Source organism: Heteronotia binoei, chromosome 7, assembly GCF_032191835.1.
Source record: "Heteronotia binoei isolate CCM8104 ecotype False Entrance Well chromosome 7, APGP_CSIRO_Hbin_v1, whole genome shotgun sequence".
Classification (NCBI taxonomy): Eukaryota; Metazoa; Chordata; class Lepidosauria; order Squamata; family Gekkonidae; genus Heteronotia; species Heteronotia binoei.
Genome location: NC_083229.1, coordinates 72541186 through 72566526, shown reverse-complemented (window position 1 = coordinate 72566526; position 25341 = coordinate 72541186). Strand labels below are relative to the sequence as shown.

The 25341-nt window shown below is 42.8% G+C and overlaps 1 protein-coding gene across 3 annotated transcripts in view; it reads right to left on the bottom strand.

The window, feature by feature from the left end:
• The window catches only part of NOL4 (nucleolar protein 4), a 262828-nt gene that overhangs the window by 150899 nt on the left and 86588 nt on the right, over nt 1-25341 (bottom strand). For all 3 annotated transcript variants that reach the window (XM_060243837.1, XM_060243838.1, XM_060243839.1), the window contains exons 3-4: nt 20831-20942; nt 15975-16087 (exon numbers count right to left, since the gene is read on the bottom strand). In XM_060243837.1, the coding sequence (XP_060099820.1) occupies nt 15975-16087; nt 20831-20942 (225 nt within the window). The remainder of the gene's footprint in view (nt 1-15974; nt 16088-20830; nt 20943-25341) is intronic.

The window sequence follows — 25341 nt, the reverse complement described above, 5'->3', positions numbered from 1 at the left end:
CCGGGTCAGGCAAAGTCCAGAGGCAGTCCAAGGTCTGTAGCCAGTAAGCAGGAGGGTCCGAGGCGCCAAATCCGAATCACTGTAGAAGTATCGCAGGTCTGAGGTCCAGAAGCCGAGGTCAGGGAGTCCAGAAGTCCAAAGCCAAAGTCAGGGAGTCAGGAACCAAAGTCAAGCCGGAGTGGATGCTAGAATGTCAGGGAGATGACTAGTTGCTTCCACAAAGCTTCCTCCCAAAGCCCACAGCTATATAGCCCTCTGCTGGCTGTTGCCCGTTTGGGCTAATTGCTGGCTCAGGGAGGCAGCCAGGATCCTGTTACCACTCAAGCATCCTTGCTCTTAGAAGGGCCAGAATCCTCTCAGAACTCAGGGCTCAGGGAGCGTCTTGCTTGTGAGCGTGCCGCCCTCCTCCGATCCCTGAGGTCCTGCCGGAGGCGGTCACGCACACGAGCCACCCAAGAGGGCGAGGCAGGGGGGCTGGGATCTTCTCCAGCAGGAGGCAGGGGCACTGGTGCAGGTGGCAGGGGCACAGTTTCCTCATCAGACTCAACTTCCTCTGAAGGGTCCCCAGCACCCATGACAGAGTACACCCTCTTCAATTGTATTGTATATTAACTGTATTGTTGATTTTATTGCTATTTATTAACATGTTGTATTTTAGAAGGTTTATTGTATAGTTATTGAATTGTTGTCACCCACACTGAGCTGATTCTAGGAGAGTGGGTTAGAAAGTAAATGAAACAAATAAATAGAAATAAACCAACCCAAAAAGGGCCCATTGAAACTCAGCTGGTTCAGGGAGTCTGGTTCCCCCTTCCTCCCAGCAAACTGGTAAACTGGCAAACTGCTGCCAGGAGAAAGGGGGTGGGGACTACCCAGGAAGGGACTTCCCTTCCACTTTTCTGCCAGCTGTGGCTTGCTGGGGCCAGGAGAAGGGGGGAACACCCTAGAAGGGTTAAATGGCAGCCAGTCATTTAAACTGTTGGTTTTGTTTCTTCCACTTTGAAGTGGGGAAGCAAAACCAATGGGTTCAATGGCTCACAGCTATTTAAACGTAATAGCTCAACAGCTGAACTGTTAGATTTAAATGGCTGGTAGCCATTTAATCCTTTGGTTTTGCTTCCCTTTCATTTGAAGTCTGAAGATGAATTGGAATTTTGGGAGAATCACCAGGTCCCAGCTGGAGGTTATTACCCAGTGGAGTCTGGGGGCATGATCAAGACCTCTCCAAACCTGCCTCCTTGCAGCCATTTAAACCAAACCACTGAGTGGGATCACCGGTCAGTGGTTAGGTTTAAAAAGCTGTGAATCATTTAACCCTTCAATTTTGCTCCCCCCCCTTCAAAGGGGAGAAGCCAAAAGATTAAATGGCTGCCAGCCAAATATTTAAATCTAACAGCTGACCAGCAGACCCTGCACTTTTCAGCTGTCAGGTTTAAATGGCTGACTCCAAACGGCAGAACTGAACCAGCCAGAAGTTCAGTAAATGTTCGGGGAAAGCACCTTCCCTGAACATTGGTTTGCAAACTCCGAATCAGCCCAAGTTTGAGCTGAATTTCAGTTTGTGAACCAGTTCATGCCCTTTCCTAGTTAAGAATGATGCTATTGTTTTCAAGATACTACTGTTGAAATTTCAAGTTCTTATTGCTGAGATAGACTTTTTCTACTGCTCAATATAGTGTGAAGCTCTAATATAAAACAATTACTACAGTCATCCAGTCAGAGGTGTTCTGGCAAGTATGACATTTTCTTCTTCTTCCCTCCTCCACTAACAGTATTCAGTCCTTAAATATGCTTTATCATGATAGGTTGCAGGTACAAAGAAAAATACTGGAAGATGCCACTTCCAGTAGGTTCCTTCATTAGCAAGTTATTATCTAGCTTTCCATCTACCACCCTGAAAGGAAATTTAATATTTAATAAATGTAAATAGATTATATGGCATTTTCTTACCTTGTCCAAGTTGAACTTGGATCTTATTATTTTGCCTTAGCTATGCTATTGATTTTAATGCCCCCCCCAGAAAGTGATAAAAGCTACATCAGTTTCCCTTTAATCCACTCTGAAAAATAGATAGACTCTTTTTTAATAGTCATTCTGTTTTTCCTTCTCAGAAAACCCCTACTCAGAAAAGCTATTAAGAATACTTAGCTTTAAGCACAATCTTAAATCTCACTCTCAAAAACCTAGACTCAAGGGTGTTGAGGTAAATTTAAGCACTGTCTCATTTTTGAAGTGCTTCATTTGTCTGGGACAAAATTTCTTAAACCATGCCAAAGTGTTCTTGTTAGCTAGAATAGGAAGCTGCCTTAATCCTTTTAAAAGCTTGAACCCTATGCCTATAAAGGGGATCAATCATGCTGTTTGAATTATTTTACTAAGGCTTGTGCATGCAACTTCTGAAATATGCATGTGCATACATTTGGTTGGTGCTACCTAAAGATGCTATTGGATTTTGTGACCATAGAGTTTGAACTGGAAAATCCTGAGTTTCTTCTTCACTACCATTATAATGAAATCCCATAAAATATTATCATTACAATTTATGCCTGTTTTTATGTTGATGGTGTAAAAATGGTAAGATATGGTATAAAAAATAAAACAAGAAGGCTGCTTCAGTCAGCCAGAGAAAAGAAGGCAAAGACATTTAAATGCTGATAGTACAGCAGAGAAGTGAAAATTCATTGATTTAATACTACAAGGCCCTTGCGCGTTTCGCCACAGCTTTGTCAGGGTGTCGCTACATTGCTTTCACATCACAGCTGAATCACAAGTGAAAATGAGCTGTTAGCATTTGTCTTTGTCTTCTTTCATCTTGAAAATGGTATATAACATATAAACATCATAAAAGAAACAAAAACAGGGAACACAGGCCATGAAAATTAACTCTCAATGATAACATAGAGATTAGAATAAAAGAGAAAAGAAAGGAGGGCATATTTCTGCATCTCTATTAATAACCCCACATTCAGATGCTTTATGCATGCTCCCAATAACCAGAACATATTCACTAATGCAAACAAGGCAAGAGTGATAGATCTGCCTGTACCTTTTGTTATGTCTTGTCATAGTCACTAAATAGCACATTTATGAAAGGAGATGGTGGGCATCAATTGCATGTTATTTCCTTTATATAGTGAGTTCTGGACTGTTTTCAATACAGTCTAAAGCTCACAATCAAAGTAACATTACATATGGAACCCATTTATAGTTCCTAACTAGTTAAAACTACTATTCTAGCCACAGAAATCAAGAATTACAGAATTTTACATTGTCCACCCACTCCTCAAATGAAACACAACACAGGTTGCAGGTTAAACTGAGAACTTTATTTACCACAAGCTGATCTGAAAAGCTTAATTAACATGTAAAAGCATGTGTTGTATCTTTCTTGTGAAAGCAAGCTTCCTGACAGGCCAAAACCACCCCAGTTTCTGAACCTTTCTCCTTATGACTCACACACGAGTGCATAGAGGAGATGGAGGGACATAGTCCAGTGAATGACTGCTAAGGTTTGTTGTATGTCCCCCCCCCCAACCCTGAAGAGGTCCCCACTAAGCCACGCAAACTGCCAAGCTGATAGGTACCCATTTGAAGACCTCCCTATTGCTGATATCTCAGGGTGCTTACCAACTCAAAATTCCCTCAACCCATGCTTTTTCTGCCATCCCAGTTAGGGCATAACCAGTTTTACAAGGCCTATTTATACCTCACTCATCTTGACCTTGCAGAGCAGGTGAAAAAAGGCCACTGTCTCAGCCAATTTGAGTGAGGGCCCAAAAAATTCCTTCTTGGCTCCAAACCAGCAACTAGCTTATCCCACATGGTCTTAAAAGAAGAAAGGAGGGTGGGAATCTTGTGCAGATCTGGATGGCAGAGGGAGGCACCTGCCACCAGACCTAGCCAGTGAGCCAGCCTCCCATTGGCCAGCCTTCCCACATAAGAACTTATTGGCTCACCTCACCCTTGTGGTTCATTCACAAGGAGGTGGAAGTGTGAGCGAATGCCAGCACCTGACTTACTCAGCAGGAACTGGTCTTTCTTTGGTTGTTTAGAATATAAGGCAAAACTTAGAAGCAGGCGCCAAAAGCTCCATTTTTAAGTAATTTGTGGCATGAATTCAGTTGTCCAAGTTGAAGTCACCCAGAAAGTGTTGCTAATCATGCCAGGGGGATGAAGATACTATTTCCATTTTTTTTCTATTACAGAACAAGAAACAGCTTTGAAAAAACCATTTAGATTACAAAAATTACACAGAAGAAAAGGGTTAAACACAAACATACTCCAATACTACTGCTCTGATTAAATTTGGAACCACTCCTACTACTGAACATATATCTATTAATGTAAAACATTGGAATAACCAGTTATGGCTCTCCTGCATAATATTGCATTTGGCTCTAAGTTTTCTAAACTATATACCTTAACACTGTCTTTAAGAGATTTTGGTTCTTCCATTATATTTCCACAGTGTTTTAAAGTGTAGGTTTTCATTTTAGGCAAATATTTCCAGATAACTTCAAGATAAGTGGTATCACTATGCCCCTTCAGATGAACTTCATAATACTTAGTGGCTGTAGGATTGATCTGACCTGAATAGACCAGGCTAATCCCATCTTGTCAGCTCTCAGAAGCTAAGCAAGGTTGGCCTTGGTTCATACTTGGATGGGAGACCACCAAGGAAGTCTAGGGTCACTACACAGAGGCAGGCAATGGAAAACTGCCTCTAAATGCCTCTTGCCTTGAAAACCCCATAGGTTGCCATAAGTCAGCTATGGCTTGACAGCACCAACAACCATTATCATAGGGCTGTGAAGTCAGGGCTGGGAAATTTCTAGAGATTTGGGGGTGGATCCTAGGGAGGATGGGGATGGTGGAGAGGATGGAACTCAGCAGGGTATATAGTGCCATAGAGTCCATCCTTCAAAGCTGCTGTTTAATGCAGAGGAACAGATTTCTGTAGCCTGGAGATCAGTTGTAATTCCAGGAAGTTTCCAGGTCACACTTAGGGGTTGGCAACCCTAAGTTGCTATTCATGGTTGGAAAACAAGATTATGTTTTCTCATCTCACCAATCAGACACACTGGTCCCATTTCCTGGTTTAACAAATGCTCCTTCTTCAGTATAAGTAGCACAGGCCTACATGCATAAACTATTTGAGCTAGTACTGCAGTCACATTAAAAATCTAGTAAAAATGAATCTTGGATTTCTAGCTTTCTATTGTTTCCTTCTTAGACTTTAGGTTGGAAGAAACACTGTTAGGCAAATGTGATGAAATTTCTAAACTCAACACAAAGGCATTGGTCACCTCTGAATAAGAGGTACTACCCTGTTTCCCTGAAAATAAGACCTACCCAAAAAATAAGCCCTAGCAGGATTTCTATGCATTTGTTAAATATAAGCCCTACCCCGATAATAAGACCTAGTGATGGGTGTCACAAAAAATTCAGGATGGAATTCCTGGTCTGGAGAGTTATGACAATGTTCCAGAAGATGACTTAACTGTATTTGAATAAATGTAGATTGTTGTATCATACTTAATTAAAAAATAAGACATCCCCTGAAAATAAGCCCTAGTGTGTCTTCTTGAGAAAAAACAAATATAAGACAGTGTCTTATTTTCGGGGAAACATGGTAGCTGAACAATTTTGGTAAAACTTAGTTAACATAGGTTCAGTTCAGATGTCATGCATGGATAGCCCCGGCTAGCCTGATCTGATTTGACCTCAGAAGCTAAACAGGGCTGGGAGACCACTAGAGGTGTACAATTTTTTTTTCTGATTCCAGTCTATTGGACCCCAAAAGTATTGGTATTCCTGAATATCCCCAAATTCCAGAATAGGTATTGTGCTGGGATTCAGGTAAATATTTGGGAAACTCAAATTTATTCAGCTCCATTATACCCTAAGGGGTTGGTCCCTATATGGTATAGATAGATTGAAACCTGTGCTTCACTATGATATTTTACTACCCTTAATCCAGTTATAATACTTCTGGGTAATTTTTGTGTGTGTTTTAGGAAGGGGGTGTTTTGTTTTTTGAATTGGTTTTGTAATATAATAGCAATAGGAATAAGGCTATTGTGAGGAGAAAAACAACAGGCTCTAGAAAGAGGCTCTTGGCAACTGACCCTCCACACTTGCTATCATCGCACTCACTCACCCAAGTGAAGGCATTCACTCCCCCCAACCTTGATGTCTTCCCACCCAAGACAGCCATTTTCTGTAGGGGGATTGATCTGACTACAGCTTTTCATCTCCTTTACCTAGGAAAAGTACATTCTTTCTCCACAGTGTGGACCAAAGCAGCTTACATCATTCTCCTCTCTCCCTTTTGATCTGCACAACCACCCTATGAGGTAGGTTAGGCTAAAAGTCTGTGACTGGTCTGAAATCACAGTGCAGACCAAAGCAGGAGAGAAGCGATGTCAGCAGGGTATAATGACACAGAGTCCACCATGCAAAACAGCTATTTTCTCCAGGGGAGCTGATCTTTGCCATCTGGATAACTGTAATTCTGAGTGATCTCCGGCCCTTACCTGGAGAGTGTGTGTATTGTGATCAGACGCGCTCCAGAACAGGGAAGCACTTCTGCTGCGGCGGGTGTTCTGCCTGTTCACCTTGCTTACAAATTAAAGAATATACTGACCATAATTCAGGTTATAAAATAACTTTAAAAGATACCACCACATGTGGGACTAAAATGTGTATGTATATAATTCTGTGTCCATGTCCCAAAATCTATGTTGGCCGTACACGTGTCTTGGAGCACAAATCTTGGGTTAGCAACAACGTTCCTGAAACCCCGCTCGTGGACCACTTTAGGACTTATAAACATGATGTGGACTCTCTGAAATATTTTGTTGTTAGTAAATTTTCACGTAGGCTGCATTGTAGAAGTGATGCTATCAAATAGATTCGTCGGGAAGAAATGCGGTGGATTTTTAGATTGAGATCCCTCTCATGACAAGGTTTGAACAACAAGTGGGATCTTTCAATGTTTTCTTTAAACAAACTGTGTTGGTTGAATTTTCATGCATTTTTTTGTATTTTGTCACATGGAGGCTTTGAGATGTATTCTGTATTTTGTACCTTTAAGAAACACCTGTAATTAGATACACCTGTATGAAAGTATATATGCCTTTTGAGCTAGGAGCATGTTGCAAGACCTTGCAAATGGAAACTTAACTGTGTGTGAAGTCTATGGAAGGTTTGTATTATTTCAGGCGATATTTAAATTTTAATATATAGGATGTGAATTTTTAAAAAAAAATTGTTGATTTTGACACAGCTGGTCAAAGCTTTCATCGAAATGGAGGAAGATAAAGTATTACCTCGTTGCTATGTATGCTGTGCTTTAAGAATTACTGAATTTCAAGAATTTCTACTGAAGATTACAACTCTTATCAACTTCGGGTCTCTTCAGAAGCAAGATTAGAGATCCTGTTGGAAGGAGAAGGACTTTATATGAAATTGACTGTTTCCCTTTAAGAGTCCTTCCTCAGCATTTGTTTTTGGGTGTTTGCATCAGGGTATGTTTGTTAAGAAACAATTTTTTGTATATGAGAGTGTCAATAAGTATATTTGTCAAGCATGGTGAAATTCCATTGATAATTGATTGTTTTAGGGTCCTGCATAACCTGGTCTGTGAAGTATCATGGAGGATCCAACTGTGCTAGTTTGTTATTCTTTCCCTTCCCCCCGTCTTGCTTTATGGCTTATAATTAGAAGTAGTGAGAACTGAAACCAAGTAATCAGCACCTTCCCATACATTCCTGTAAGGGAGTATGAGCCATCTGGGGAAAGCAAGGACGCAGTCCTGATAACACTGTGGGAATGTAGACATTTATGATAGTTTATGTGTGTATGCTACCCTCCAACCCCATCCCTTGGAATCCTTTTGAAGTAAGCCTTAAAAGTATTTCATCAATGTATTGGCAGCATTACTCTCAAGAACCTGTTACACCAAAGTATCAGTCTCTCAATAAACGTAGTCTTTGTATCAACTTCAACTCGTCATTGAACCCGCATGCTTGACATTTTGAGAGTAATCTACAAGAAGTTTAACCGCTCGGCAACTTTGTAGCCAAATGGCTGAAAAGATTCCAGTAAGCAGTGAACTTCCCAAATCTGAGGAAGGGGCAAGAGCACCAACCCCACCATAGCACGTGCCGGACGCCCAGAGAGTCTCTGGACCGAGTTCCCCTCTCCACATTCAACAACTATTGGTCACCCCGCGGCAGTGGCAGCCACGTACCTCTACCACCACAATGGATGAGCCCCCGGCGCGGCAAGAAGCCATTCTAACCAGGCACACATGCCGGGTAAAGATGGCCAACGAAGGGGGTGAGAACCCTGGACCCAAAGAGGAAGAGGGCGCAGCGGCCGCAGCAGTGACAAGTGCAGAAGCCGACCCCCCTCTGGGCGCGGGACTTGGGAACCCCAAAGCACCAGACCTGAGAGAGGAGGAAGACAAGATGGCTCGTGAATTCCGAGCGATGATCTGAAAGGAGGTCGCTGCGGGATTGCGGGACGAGATGCAGGCGATGACCACCATGATGGCCGGAGAGTTCAACAGGCAAATCGACCGAGTCCTGGGAACAACTGACCCGAGAAAAGCCCCGCAACTGCCTGCGGCTAGACACCCGGTAGCGCCGCTACCACCGCAACCAACAGCGCCCCTGGGGGGGCCACGGGAGAGAGTTGGATGCCACCTTCAACAGGGATCCCAAGGAGGTGGAGTATTTTATGATCCAGGCGAATAGCTACATGCACTATTGGGGAAACACATTCCCTGATGAATTCAGTTGTGTGGACTATCTGGGATCGAAATTTAAGGGGGCTGCCAAAAGGTGGTACGTGAGCCTGTACAAGGCCATGAGCTCGGGGCTGGACTTTGTGGCCACTTTCTTAAAAGCTTTGCTGGCCCAGTATGAGGACCCTCTGCAGGAGACCCGTGCCCTGAGGGACATGCAACAGGGCTCCAAGACGATTCGGGAGTACACGACCGAGTTCCGTACCAACGAGGCTAAGCTGAGGGGGTGGAGTGAACGGATGAAGATCAAACACTTCACCCGTGGGCTGAACGCGAGCATCCTGGATTGAGCCCTGCAACAAGCCAGACCAACCACCCTGGTGGGATAGATCCAACTGGTGGGAGAAGTGGAGACCAATATGAAAAGAGTGGCCATGCATTGCCAACATCAGAGCAGTAAGTCGAGTCATGACCCGAAACCCGGAGGGAAGACAGAGGCAAAGAAACCCCAAGGGGGGGAGCTGGCGGAAAATCACCGGGCACCCACAAATGCTTCAGGTGGCCAGCAGCTGTCCGAACCCTCCCAGACCGCCATCAAGCGCCTCTAAGATGAGCACTCCAGCTCCAAAGAAGCAGACCAGCCGCCCTAAGGAAGCAGCAAAGAGCAGCGCAGCCGCGAGTTTGATGCAGGACGATGACACCATTGTCACCGATGAGCTGAGTGAGATGTCCTGGGCCGACAAGCCGTCGGGAAACGAGGACGACCTGCTCTAAATGGTGCCAGCCAGCAGGTTGCCAATGAACCGGCACCACTCAGGGTGAGAGTAACGGGGTCGCTATATTTTGTGCCAGTAATTTTGCTAAACAGCTAGCTCAAGAGGTTCGTGCAAGTGAAAGCCCTGATTGACTCGGGTTGTACCAGAGACATAATCACCCCCAAACTGGTGGACGCATTGGGGCTTCCCACAATGGCTTTGCCGCACCCCATCCAGTTTGAACAGATGGATGGTCAGTTTAAAGGGGGGAGCCCTGCGTGTTAGAGTCTCAGTTAGTGCCGGTGGGCATCAAAGACCACTGTGACCAGGAGGCTTTTGTAATTGCCCCATCCTCCTCTTATGATGTGGTTTTGGAAGTTGGTTGGTTGGCCAAGCATGAGCCAGACATTCGGTGGGGCGACCAGACAATAGAATTTAATGACCCAAGATGTAAAGCCCATCACTGGACTAAGGAATGGGGTCCCAGTCCACCGCCCCAAAATGAGAAAGTCTGCTTGACAATGGAGGCGGTTCAGGCAATCCCTAAAGCTTATAGAGACTTGAGGGGGGTGTTCAGCGAACAGGGGGCTGATGAACTAAAGCCCTACAGGGACACGGACTGTGCCATTGAACTGATCCCGGGGCAAGCCCTACCTAAGGCCAAGTTGTATTCGATGGGGTGGGCAGAAAAAGTGGAACTGCGGAAATTCCTAGATAAGAACTTGAAGCGAGGTTTCATCTGACCCACCACAGCCCCCCATGCAGCCCCGGTACTTTTTAGGGAAAAGAAGGACGGCTCGCTCAGACTTTGTACTGATTTTCGGGGAATTAATGGGATCTCCACCTCCAATGCCTACCCAATCCCCCTCATCAAGGACTTGCTCAGCACGGTGTCAGAGGGAAAGGTGTTCACAAAGCTGGACTTGAGGGATGCGTATTTTAGAGTGCGCATCAAAGAGGGGGATGAATGGAAAACAGCGTTCAAGACACCCATGGGACAGTTTATCTAGTAATGCCATTTGGGTTGCAAGGGGCGCCGGGAGTGTTCATAAATTTTATCAATGAAGTGTTGAGAGAATATCTGTTCAAGGGGGTGGTGGTGTACCTGGATGACATCATTATCTATTCACAAGATCTCCCATCGCATGTGAAATTAGTGAGGGAGGTTCTTAGCAACCTATTGAAGCACAAGCTGTATGCTAAATTGTCAAAGTGTGAGTTCCATAGGACCGAACTTGACTATTTGGGCTTCAGGGCATCAGCGAACTTGACTATTTGGGCTTCAGGGGTTAACCATGGACCCGGGCAAGGTTCAAGCGGTACTGGATTGGGCTCCCCCGAGGACATGTAGACAGCTCCAATCGTTCCTTGGGTTCGCCAGTTTTCACCAAACCTTCATACCGGGGTTTGCCCAAATCATGTTACCCCTCACGAAGTTGCTAAAAACCAGAGGGAAGGGTCCGGACGCCAAAAAACTGGGGGCCAAATTAAATTGGACCCAGAAGTGCCAAGAGGCATTCAATAAGCTCAAATGATTGTTCACTAGTGAACCAGTCTTAAGCCACCCTAATGAGCTGGAGCCCTTTTTTGTGCAGTGTGACGCCTCCGATGTCGCCGTCGGAGCCATCCTCATGCAAAAAGATGAGGAGGGGAAGCTAGAGCCCTGTGCCTATATTTCTAAAAAGTTTTCCCAGGAGCAGAGAAATTGGTCGGTATGGGATAAGGAAGCCTTTGCTGTGACTTACGGTCTAAAGACCTGGAGGTCATGGCTAGAAGGTGCCAAAGTTCCATTTGAAATCTGGACCGATCACAAGAATTTGAAAGCACTCACCGGTCAGCGTAAACTCAGTGAAAAGCAGATCCGGTGGGCGGGATTTTTTTCCAAATTCGACTTCGTGCTGAGACACATCCCCGGGACAAAAAACTTTTTGGCGGACGCCCTTTCGCGCCTTCCTCAGCACAATAGTCAAAAAGAGGAGGTGTTAGACTCTCTGATCCCTCCCTCTCAAGTAGCCGCAATTGTAACCACCCGGTCCAAAACACGGCGGAATCTGCAACCTGATAAGTGGGGGGGGGGGAGAGCGCCTGGCCACAGAAACTGAAAAGGAGGGGGAAGATAGACTGGGGGAAGTACAGAAAGGGGAAGACGGGTTTTGGTACAAAGGTGACAAGCTGTACGTCCCTAAGAGCCTACGATCCGAAGTCTTGCAATTCTGCTACTCTAACAAATTAGCTGGCCACTTTGGGTATGTGAAGACACTGCATTTAATTAGACAATTTTGGTGGCCTTCCATGAAAAAGGACGTTTCTGAGTTCATTGCTTCCTGCCCAATTTGCTTAATACCAAAAAAAGGGGGAGGGAAGCCCCCCCGGGCTGTTAAAACCTCTAGAGACAGCTACACGTCCTTGGTCTGTGGTGTCAATGGATTTCATAGTCGAACTAACAGTCTCACAAGGCAAAACCATAATTCTGGTAGTAGTGGACACCTTCTCCAAACAAGCACATTTCATTCCCTGTGCGCAGCTGCCAACAGCTAAGAAACTAGCCTATCTGTTTTTCCATGACATTGTGAAACTACACTCGTTTCCTGATAAGATCATTAGTGACAGGGGGCCACAGTTTGTTGCCAACTTCTGGCGGGAGTTCTGCAAATTATCAGGCATAGGACAAGGGTTGAGCTCAGCCTACCACCCCCAGACAGATGGAACGTGTGAACGCACAGTTAGAACAATATTTACGGTGCTATGTGAATCACCAACTGTCTAACTGGGTGGATCTCTTGCCGTTTGCTGAGTATGGTTACAATAACAGCGTGCACAGCTCAACCAAGGCTTCCCCGTTTCAGATTGTAAATGGGTATGCGGGGAAACCTGTTCTGCTGTTGCCAGGGGGAGAGCGAACCCGTGACCCCACCTCATTCAAACAATGGTGGAGAAAGTTAGAGAACAGCTGGAAAGGAATTCAAGAGAATTTGAAAGCCGTTAAGGAGGCGTACAAAAAACAGTATGACAAATCCCATGTACCCGCTTGGGATTTTAAAGTGGGGGATTCGGTATTCGTGTCAACAAAAAACCTCCCACTGAATCAACCTTCTAAGAAGCTGGCGTATAGATTCTGGCGTATAGATTCAGTGTGTGTCTGCAATAAAAAAGGCCAACGCCATGCTGGGAATTATTAGGAAGGGAATTGAAAACAAATCAGCCAGTATCATAATGCCCCTGTATAAATCGATGGTGCGGTCTCATTTGGAGTACTGTGTGCAGTTCTGGTCGCCGCACCTCAAAAAGGATATTATAGCATTGGAGAAAGTCCAGAGAAGGGCAACTAGAATGATTAAAGGGCTGGAGCACTTTCCCTATGAAGAAAGGTTGAAACGCTTGGGACTCTTTAGCTTGGAGAAACGTCGACTGCGGGGTGACATGATAGAGGTTTACAAGATAATGCATGGGATGGAGAAAGTAGAGAAAGAAGTACTTTTCTCCCTTTGTCACAATACAAGAACTCGTGGGCATTCGATGAAATTGCTGAGCAGAAAGGTTAAAACGGATAAAAGGAAGTACTTCTTCACCCAAAGGGTGATTAACATGTGGAATTCACTGCCACAGGAGGTGGTGGCGGCCACAAGTATAGCCACCTTCAAGAGAGGTTTAGATAAAAATATGGAGCACAGGTCCATCAGTGGCTATTAGCCACAGTGTATGTGTGTATATAAAATTTTTTGCCACTGTGTGACACAGAGTGTTGGACTTGATGGGCCGTTGGCCTGATCCAACATGGCTTCTCTTATGTTCTTATGTTCTTATGGGGTCCTTTTAAGATCAAGAGGGTGATTAACAAAGTGACCGTAGAATTGGAGTTGCCCAAAATGTTTAGTAAAATACACCCTGTCTTTCATTGCAGTCTTTTTGCGAAGAGACCCGGGTGGTTCTCCTTGGCACCCTCGACTACCAGCTCCACAACCTATCCAGATTGGGAATCAGAGTCATCATGAAGTGCAAGAAATATTAGATTCAAAGATGAAGCGTGGAGTGTTGTATTATTTGGTTAAATGGAAACATTTCCCAGCCAGTGAAAATGAATGGGTAGCAGAAAAAGATGTTTTAGCCCCTGATTTGGTAAACAAGTTTCATAGAGCGTTTCCTCAGAAGCCCCGAGGTTGATTTTAGGGGGGGGGGGGCAGTATGTCAAGCATGGTGAAATTCCATTGATAATTGATTGTTTTAGGGTCCTGCATAACCTGGTCTGTGAAGTATCATGGAGGATCCAACTTTGCTTGTTTGTTATTCGTTCCCTTCCCCCCGTCTTGCTTTATGGCTTATAATTAGAAGTAGTGAGAACTGAAACCAAGTAATCAGCACCTTCCCATACATTCCTGTAAGGGAGTACGAGCCATCTGGGGAAAGCAAGTACGCAGTCCTGATAACACTATGGGAATATAGACATTTATGATAGTTTATGTGTGAATGCTACCTCGCAACCCCATCCCTTGGAATCCTTTTGAAGTAAGCCTTAAAAGTATTGTATCAATGTATTGGCAGCATTACTCTCAAGAACCTGTTACACCAAAATATCAGTCTCTCAATAAACGTAGTCTTTGTATCAACTTTGACTCATCATTGAACCCACATGCTTGACATGTTATATATTTGTAAAAATTTTGTAGTGTGACTTATTGTTGAGGCTGGTTAGCATGGAACCCTTTGGGGTTTACTCCTGTCACTTACCTGGAGAGTGGCAACATTGGCTCCCCAGGAGGAAATGGCTGGTTTGGAGGGTGGAGTGAATGGCATTGTACCTGTCAGAGGTCCCACCCTTCTTCAAACCCCACCCTCTCCACCCCTCAAATCTCCAGGAATATTCCAACCTGAAGTTCACAACCCTATCTCTTTCCCAGCCAACCATCAACCAGCCATCACGGAAGGAATGCACTCTCCAAATTTGGGGGTTCTAGGTCCAGGGGTTTGGGCTAGGTGTTAATGGGTCAGTTGGGACATCTGTTCAACTGTCTAGAGTCTCCATTAACTGATTTTCACCTCAGAACACAGAGCTCCACAGCTGACCAATCAGAGAGAGGTGTAGGGAAGCAGGCAGCAGCCTGCCTGACACACTTTGTGAAAACACATTTTACCACCCATAGGGGTGGAATTTCTAAAAATCCTTTCAGAGTGGGACCTTATGTCATTGAAGGAATGCAGTCCCCAGATTTTGGGTTTCTAGGTCCAGGAGTTTAAGCTGGGTGTTGGTGAGTCAGTCAGGACTCTTGTTTTTATATATGTAATTGTGTTCACTCATCAGGTTCGTTCATCAAGTTACACTGCTGTGGCAGCATGGCTCAGGAAGTTCAGAAGGCATTCGTGCCACAGCAGTAGCATCACTTGGCAAGTTCAGGGGGCATATAAAGTTATATGTCTCCTGAACTTGTCAAGTCATGCCTTCTGAGTTCACTTACTGAGTTGCACCGTGGCGGCAGCATGACTCTGCAAGCTCAGAAGGCATTTAAACTTTAAATGTCTTCTGAGTTCAGTTGTGAGTTGTGCAGCAGCAGTGGTACAACTTCACAAGTTCAGAAGGCATTTAAAGTTTAAATGCCTTCTGAACTTGTGAACTTGTGGAGTCATACTTCTGCTGCGGCACAACTCACTGCTGTGGTACAATTGATTTAAAGTTGAAATGCCTTCTGAGTTCAGTTTGGTGTAGTGGTTAAGTGTGCGGACTCTTATCTGGGAGAACCGGGTTTGATTCCCCTCTCCTCCACTTGCACCTGCTAGCATGGCCTTGGGTCAGCCATAGCTCTGGCAGAGGTTGTCCTTGAAAGGGCAGCTGCTGTGAGAGCCCTCTCCAGCCCCACCCACCTCACAGGGTGTCTGTTGTGGGGGAGGAAGGTAAAGGAGATTGTGAGCCGCTCTGAGACTCTTCGGAGTGAAGGGCGGGATATAAATCTAATTTCTTCTTCTTCTTCTTCTTCTTCTTCACTTGCTGAGTTGTGCTGGCATGGCAGCATAACTCAGTGAGTCAACTTAGAAGGCATTTTAAAAGAGTGTGGTCTCTTTAAAGACCTTCCAGCTGCACCCAAATAAAAGCTGAATAATATAACGTTTTAATTGGGTGTGGCTATTTCGGTAGCCAACTCAGAATGTATAACCTTTATTTGGATAAATAAGCTATTTTTTGTGTATATACCAAATGCACGCCCCTAGAGACCACCAAGCAATACCAGGATCATTACACAGAGGCAGACAATGGCGAACCACCTCTGAAATGTCTTGTCTTTAAAAACATACAGGGTCACTAAAAATTGACTGTCACGTGACAGCTAAATAAAAATAAAAATGAAGCTGTACTTTTATTTTTTTTTAAAGAAAATCATTACTCTGAATGGTTGATTAGACAAGTCTTTGATATTGTATGGTTCCTACAAAATAATGCAGTCTATCACTATTGTTGTACACCAATTGTAGGTATTTACCTCATCTTGTTGGGAATTCAGTAGCTGCAGCTTCATGTGCTTCATGTAGGCCATAGTGATTGGCATATTATAATCAATCATGCTGGTCACCAATGTTGGGGGCTTTCCATTATCTGCAAGAATAAACAATTACAATATAGGTAGTTATGGTGTTTTTCATAAGCAAATTAATTAAAAACAGGTTGTATTAAAAAGTCCTCACTTTATTAAAAGCTACTGTTTATCAGCCTCCACATAACTTCCATAAAGTCAATTGCAAAAATCTTACACAGAAATGAATTGGTTTTATAATGAAATTTTCTTGATTTTGCCTGAAATTTCTCAGGTATTTCACCTGAAGGATGAATCACCTAATTTTTTATAATGTTGGCTGCTATCAGAGAAGTTCTGCCAGGCTTTTGATTGAGGACAGCAACAGTTAGCACCTTTCCTTCTGCGTCCCTCCCCAAGAAGGCTTCCTCCCTGCCCCCCCCCCCCCCATATGCTCTGATATTCCAGAAGAAGAATTTAATTGGCAAAACACCATCAGGAAAATTTTATTGTATTGTCATGTTTATCTGGGTATTTCTTGTGTTTTTAACTTGTATTTTACTGATGTACATCGCCCAGTGCTTGGATTAGGCCAGGAAGGGGCGATTAAGCAAATCAAAACAAGAACCACAATAATTATTAAAAATCCATGGTTCATCACATAAGCGCTAAGCCTCAGAATATACATCCAGCATAGAGCTCCTGTATTTTTAAAGTAATCTTGATGATAATTGCATTTTAGGTTGCTCCCTCATGCTGTATAGGTTTGGAGTCTACATTTTGCAAGTAAAAGCTGTAGCTCATAATCACCTTCCCTCTTCTGCAAAATCCCATTATGCCCCCCAAAACGGGTGCTGGGAGTCAGGTGAATCTCATAAACAAAATATCATAGTGGGCTACAGTGAGGAAGAATAGGGCAAATTCACCCCTCCTCTATTTACTGTCAGAGAAGGTCTTCTTCTGCCACAAGGCTCCCCACCATACTCAAAGGTAGCATTCTCAGAACTGCTATTGGCTGTACATACAGGGCAAACTAGACAGATGCAGATCAGGGGTCTCAATACATGAATAAGAAAATGTTGCTGGAAGGAGGGATTTAAATCTGTTAAGCACTAGGGAAATGTCAGAGACATGCTGAAGCTGTACGGAAGAGACAGTCTTCACTTGAATCAATAGGTAACCTCACAATGGCACTTCATATGAAAAAGGTGGCAGAGCAGCTTTTAAACTAATCCTGGGGGGAAGCTAACAGGCTCTGGGGGCCTCCAGTTCAGGACAATTCAGTCCAAAAGGTCAATAGTGTAAATACTTAGGGTGATATTGGTAGGAGTACAGTAGAACTTGGGAGCGAGAGTAGCCATGTCCAGAGACAAAGGGGCCCAGGGAGGCAAGGGTGACTGGAGAGGTAAATGCACTATTGGTGTCTATATGCCAGAGCTAGAAGCCTCTGAGACAAGATGGAGGAGCTGGAGTGCTTGGTGCTAAATGACAATTTTGATAGAGTTGGTGTCTCAAAAACATAGTGGAATGGGGAAAATAATGGGATACAATTTTCTCTGGGAATAAACTCTGTAAGTGGGGCATGGAGGAATGAGTTGGGGAAGGTATTGCCTTATATATCAAAATAGGCACAGAATCAAATAAATCAGAAAACATTAAGGGAATGAACACCCCAACAGAAGTGAAATAGTAGAACTACTGGGCCCTAAGGGTTGCTTAAAAGTAGGGCTATACTATTGTCACGTTCTCAGGATGCAGGCAGGCAGGAGTCCAAAGCCAGTCCAAGGTCAAAGTCCATGAAGTCAAGCAGGAGCCGAGTCACCAATGCAGATCACAAACTGGAATCAGAAGTCCATGTCCAAAAGCCAAAAAGTCAGGGTGCCAAGGAAATCAAGCAGGTCATGATCAGGAAGGAGCGTGGATGCAAGCCAGAGAATAGACTTATTGCTTCCACAAGGTTACCAGGTCCTGGGTGGGAGCTATATGGGAGTCTCAATCAGCCTGCTCCCTGGGTGGCAGTGACTCTGCTAGAACTCAGGGCTGAGAGATCTGAAGCATCAGTGTGCCTCATGTATTCGCTCCGAAAGTTCTTTCCGGAGCCTGCTTTGAACTCTTGAGATGAGAGGAGGAGAGCTTGGGGGAGATTGATCGTCAATAGCTGATACTGGTGCCTGGAGAGTGATTGATGGGCCAGCTGCTGTTTGTTCAACCTGGCAACTCTTCCAGGTCTGTTAACCCTTCCAGCTCCTCCTTGTCAGGGCTCATGACAACTATCACCCACCTGATTGAGCCCTAAAGGCTGGTCAAAAGATAGACAAGGATATAAGGGAAGTGACTAAAGCAGATACTGTTATGAAACTGGGAGACTTCAACTCTCCTCCCATTGACTGAATAAACATGTGTTCTAGTTGTGCCGTAGAAAAGAAATTCCTAGACATCATAAATGGCTGTGCACTGGAACAGTCACAAAGGCAACAACAGGAGTAGTGGATTGGGTTCTGAGTGGGGCTCAAGACTTCATGATACAGGTGTTGTTACACCAACAGGCAACAGTGACTACAGTGCTATTAACCTCAGCATTCATTCAATAGAAAATTACCCATAAAGTCTATAACTGAAATATTTGATTTCAAAAGAGAGAACTTTACAAAAATGAGGGGAATAGTAAAAAGGAAGCTGAAAGATAAACACAAGATAGTTAAATCCCTAGATTATGGTTGGAAGCTATTTAAAAGGAGCCCAGACAGAATGCATTCCCTAGATTAGGAAAGGTGCAGTCTAAGTAGTGCCTGCAAAGAACCTGTAAAAAGTGGAAGTGATGGGATAAGAGGTCAGGTCCTTTTATGAATTAAAAAGTGGCTTAATGAAAGGAACAAAGAAAAATAATAAATGGACAGAAAATAGGGAAGTAAAGAGTGGAGTCCCATAAGAATTGGTATTGAGGCCAGCCTAGTACTATTTATTGCCAATAAATAATCTGGAACTAGGGATGAGTAGTGTTGTGGCCAAGTTTGCCAATGAGACCAAATTATTCAGGATGGTGAAAACCAAGGGAGACTGTAAAGAACTCCAGGAGGATTTCCACAAACTGGGAGAGTAGGCAATTATGTGGCAAATTAAGTTCAATGTTGGTAACTGTAAGGTGATGTACATCAAGACAAAAAAAAACACAACTTAAGTTAAATACTAATGAGGTCTGAATTTGCTAAGATTGAGAGGGAAAGAGACTTTGAGGTTAGCTCAATGAAAGTGTCTACCCAGTGTGCTACAGCAGTGAAAAAGGCAAAATTTATGCTTGGGGATTATTAGGAAAGAGGTTGAAAATGAAACTGCCAGGGTTTTTCTTGTAGCAGGAACGCTTTTGTATATTAAGCCACAAACCCCTGATATAGCCAATCCCCCAAGAGCTTACAGGGCTCTTAGTATGGGTCCTACTGTAAGCTCCAGGAGGATTGGCTACATCAGGGGTGTATGTCCCAATATGCAAAGGAATAACTACTACCAAAAAAAAAAAAGCCCTGAAAACTGTTGATATTATAATGCACTTGCACAAATCTATGATGTGGCTTTATTTGGAATACTGTTTGGAGTTCTGGTCACCATATCTCAAAAGGTACATTACAGAGTTGGGAAAAGTACAGAGGAAGGCAACCAAGATGTTTGGGTGGCTGGAGCACCTTCCCTATGAGTAAAGGTTGAAAAGTCTTTCTTTTCCCATTTTTTATATGTATGTTTGGAAAATTCTTAATAAAAAACATTAAAACATGTTACCATTAAAATGTTGGGACATTAAAACATGGTTTCAAATAAAGGATATACAATGATTTTTTAAAAAAGAGTTTGGGACTTTTCAGTTTAGAAAAGAGACGACTATGGAGGGACATGATAGAGGTTTATAAAATCATGTAAGGGGTGAAGAGGGTTGACAAGCTGAAATTTTCCTCCCTCTCCCAAACACTAAAACTCAACAGCATCCAATGTAGCTGATGAGCAGTAAATTCAGGGCAGACAAAAGGAAATACTTCTTTATACAGAGAGTGATTAAAATGTGGAATTTGCTGCCAGAGGATGTAGTGATGGCCAAGGAATAAACAGCTTTAGAAGGGAATTAGATAAAGTCATGGAGGATATGACTACTAGCCATAGTGACTAAAAGAAATCTCTACATTCAGAGTCAGCAAACCTCTGAATACCAGTTCCAGGAGGCAATATCAGGGGAAGGCCCCAGCCTCTATGCCCTGTGGCTGGACCACCAGAGGAACTGGTTAGCTACTGTATGAGACAGGATGCTGGATGAAATGGACCACTGGCCTGATTCAGCATGGTTCTTCTTATAATCTTTATTTTCTTACATACCCCTCTCATCAAATTGGGAGAGGTTACAACATTTTTCTGAGGGAAGCATGAGACAGGAACAGTCCACTTCCATAAGCACCTATATGCTTGCATTCCATAGGACCCAACCCATAGAAGAAATCCCAACAGTAAAGAGACGGATCATTAGAAAAATATATTTGTTTTTAATATCCAAGATGCAGGCTATCCATGCAATTTATCTCCTCCTTTTACCTGGACATATAAAAAAGGAGGAGAACAAATAATGTTTCTTAGGTAAAATCCACTTTTCTAGAGAAACATGGTATTACACACTCCTTCTGATAATGCAGGAGACCTCTACATTCTGACTTAAGTAAATGAGAGTATAAGACTCACCGAACCATTCTAGTTACAACATTTTTATGAGTCTTCACTTAAACCAGGAAAATATAAATGGGCATATGAATAAAATTGCATTACAATCTACTGTTTGACACTGAAGAAGATACCTTTATGATCTGCTCCATCTGGGTTTAAATGCATTCTTTTCTGGCACTCTGAACAGCTCATTAGAAATCGTGTCACCGCTTCTCTTGGTAGAAAGGCATAGGTCTCAGAAATCTGAAATGAATAACAAAATATAGGCATCATTATATAAGCTGATTGAACATGATTTAACAGAATGATCATTATATTTGTGAATAAGAAACATTATATCATAATTCCTGAAAGTACCACGAAAGCATGCAGTGAATACTACACAGATTTTCAATTCAATCTGTCTGCTTATCAAATAAGGATACTTAAAAAAACCCCAGACATTCCAAAAGGCTTATCTTTCATTTATGAAAAATAAAGCAGCAACAGAACACATGCGTCATGGGCACTCAAGTGGGTTTTCCAAAATCTGTTTTCTTTCATATAACTGGAGTGTTCCATCAAGCAATAGCCATCACAAAAATCCTGCAGTTAAAAGTAGGGGAGATAGCAGTCAAGCACCCATCCATCCTGCCTTGGACACAATTCCAAACTCTATAACAAGGAACAATTACAAAAGCTGCACTGGATGCTGCCATACTGCTGCCAACCAGTTGAACCTTCAATCTATGAAGTGGGCAGTTGTGTTGGTTTGAAGTAGTTGAACAAAGCAGGAGTCACTTTTCACCTTTAAGACCAACCAAGTTTTATTCAAACTGTAAGCTTTCGTGTGCTCTCTAAGCACACTTCATCAGACATGGGGATCAGGCCACAATACCTGATCCTCTCATCTGATGAAGTATGCTTAGAGAGCACATGAAAGCTTAAGTTCTGAATAAAACTTGGTTGGTCTTAAAGGTGAACTTGACTCCTGCTTTATTCAACTTCAATCTATGAAATTACGACTGAAGATAGTTACAGCCCTTGTATATTCTTTCACTGAACTTTAGAATATTCAGTATTTGGCTGTATTGAAATTAGTCGAGTATTCATTAAGCACCTTGATTTTTTTTAATGCTTCATTTATTAATCAAGTATTACTTTAACATTCTTGGATAGGATAACAGTCCTTCATGGAAAATAATAAAACAAGGACTCCAAATCCATACATATCTCTTATGATTCACTGGAACCTGATATTACATTTTAACTACATTAAATTTATCCACATGCCAGGAAATTTTCACTAGATTTTCTGATACAAACACAGAGAAGTTGTTTTCTGAATAATGTTACCCATGGGTTACCCATCTTCTCTGTAACCTAGCATACTAGCTCATTACAGAAGCATTCTGCAGAACTGCAGTGGCTCTTCATTATTTCCCTGTTTTATTTCAGTCAGCTCAACCTAACGATCCTGGGATCCTCTTTCTTGGTCTCTCCTATGGATACATAACAAGAAGGTCCAGAGTAACGTTTCTCCACTCTCCATGCACAATCAACATAACAGATAGAGAAGTACAACAGGTGGACACAGGATATGTTTGGTGAGTTTTGCTAACCCTGTTAGTCACCAGATAAAAGAAAGGTGGGAGGGAAATGGAAGTGGAGGCAAGGCCTCTAAGCATACACACTCCCCTCTGGAGTCTGGCACACTGAGGAAGCTGGTGCATAAAAAAGACATATGTTTGTCCTTTGTACAAATATAATGCATCCCTAAAATTTTACCGTATTCCACAACGGTAATAAGAAACGGATCATATTATAAAGAATGGTAATATTTCTGAACTACTCCCTTCTTTCCCTGATGAAGCCTAGAAGATGAGTTATTAAATTATGGCCACTTTATTGTTGCTGTTGTTACTGCTGCTGCTGTTGTTATTCTGATAATCCTGTGGGAAAATCAATGTATATTTCTGTAACACTGCTCATAAAAGGAACTACAGAATGCAAAACATATAATACATAATTGCGCTTACAATTTTTCTTGGGACCTTGGTCAGCAACTACACGAAGTGCATTGAGGAAATAAATAAAAAGTGGTGGAACAGAGATTCCTCTCATCCTTCAAAGTGCACAGCCAGCAAGCCACAGCTGTTGCTAGACCATTGGTTTTTAACCTTTTTTGGGTCTTGGACCCCTTTGAGAATCTGATGAAAGCTATGAACCCTCACCCCCCAAAAATGCACACACAAAAATTTTTGCAAAAATTTTAATTAATGGCTGCTTCTGTGGGAAAGGTCCAAATTGTAGAATTAAAACAAAAAGTAAACTTTAATTCTGTTGGAAGTAAACGTCAATTAGAAGGCTACCGTTGTTTGGCTTGAGCAAGAAACTGAAATTATGGACTGGTCTTTGAGATGGCATCATTTATTATTATTATTATTATTAATAATAATAATAATTGGATTTATATCCTGCCCTCCCTGCCACGGCAGGCTCAGGGCAGCTCACAACAACCAAACTAAAACAATAGACAATAGATAAACATTAGAGATTAACAATTAAACCAAGTTAATAATAACAAATAGTTTAAAACAATTTTGGTGCTAGTATCAGTTATTTCAATATATTCAGTGATGCTGAGCATCTTCTTATACTATTATTCAGCTGAAGGCTGAATAAGTGCTGTTTTGCAGGCCTTGTGGAACTGAGCAAGGTCATGGATGTAATCATTGACATGCAATCAATTTGACTTTTCATTTTGATGGCACAATCAAATTGCTAAAAGCCCTGACAGTAATATTAACAGGAAGGAAATTGAAGGGGCAAGGGGGGGGAATCATTTTTGCACCCAGTTCATGGACTCTGTGAAGTCCATCCACAGACTCCCTAAGGGTCCATGCGGTACAGGTTAAGAACACCTGTTCTAATTTCCTCTCGCTTCTAGACTGGCAAGCAGGCAGGAAGGCCCTTGAGGCCTCTACCTGTTGCTCTCCACTCCAGAATTATAAAAAGAAAGACAATTGACTTGTGTCTATTTTTAATGATGATGGTGATGATCTCAAACAGTTTCATATATGTGCATCCTCTTGTTTATGGAATCTGCACAGCTGATGCCTAGGAAGCATTTATTAAACACTCTGACACAAAAGACACTGGATTCTGCTTTATAGGTCATATGTCTGTGTGTAACTGCATACTCTTGGCAGATGATCAGCAACAGTGGGAGTAAGCCCCACTGAGCAGACCTAAGAAGGATTCTGAGTAAACCTGTTTAGGATAGCACTGTCAATCTTCTAATCAAGAATCAACATTTATTTAATTAATCTATTTAAATATTTGTATCCCACTTTTCTTCCATTGGGGACTTAAAGCAGCTTATATTTAAAAAAAACCATCACAAGCATGATAAACAAAAAGAAGAAGAAAACTCTGTGTGGTATAATGGCTCTGACTGAACTATGAGTCTGGAAAATCTGCTTCAGAGTTTACCTTAACATAAATTTGTTTTGTAATTTTCAGCATCACTATTTACCAGTCTCTTCTCTACAATATGGAGATGATAATAATATATCCCTAGCTTACTGAGTTCTTACAAGAATTACTGAAATACAGTATTTGAAATACTTTGAACACTGTGACAGTCTATGTAGATTTGAAGTTGGGTTGCCAACTCAGGGTTTGGAAATTCCTGGAGATTTGGGATGGAGTCTGTGGACGGTGGTGTTTGGGGAGGGGAAAAAGCTCCTCCTTCCAAAACCGCCATTTTATTTGAGAGAACTGATCTTTGAAGCCCAGAGATCAGTTGTAATTCTGGGAGGACTCCAGTCCCATCTGGAGGTGAAACATTCTTATTAACTGGACTAACAGCTTTCTTTGGCAGAGTTCCTAAAAGGTAAATGAAGAAGAGAAATAACGAGGTCTGCACAGACTTACTGGTTTGCAGTGAGGTTTACTTTATGGTACCATAAGCAGAACTCAGTGGGGCATGGGCCCCCAAATTGACTGAGATCCATTTCCCTGTGTGCATACAGTTTTCAAGCCAGTTTGGTGTAGTGGTTAAGTGTGTGGACTCTTATCTGGGAGAACCGGGTTTGATTCCCCACTCCTCCACTTGCACCTGCTGGAATGGCCCTGGGTCAGCCATAGCTCTGGCAGAAGTTGTCCTTGAAAGGGCAGCTGCTGTGAGAGCCCTCTCCAGCCCCACCCACCTCACAGGGTGTTTGTTGTGGGGGAGGAAGGTAAAGGAGATTGTGAGCCGCTCTGAGACTCTTCGGAGTGGAGGGCAGGATATAAATCCAATATCTTCTTCTTCTTCTTCTTCTTCTTCAAGCAAGCAAGTAAGTAGGCTGGCGCAAGCTTATCAGATTTCAAAGATCCCGCCTTCACAGAGCTCCTTCTAGTAAATTTCCATGACATGGCCCCCTTTATCTATATACAGCAAGTTGCCTGTAGGAGGCTGTTCCCTTATCTAATCTTACAGCTGGAGCTCACACCTACTGGGCAGTAGTCAGTTTCTAACGGCAATTTTACAACAGACACCTTAGTTTGAAGGCAACGCATATTTTTACTCAATATGACAAATATTATTATTGGGGGGTATTAATTAATTATTCAGGGGCTGCCCCTTCATTTCCCCCCTTTCAGTCTTCTGAAAACT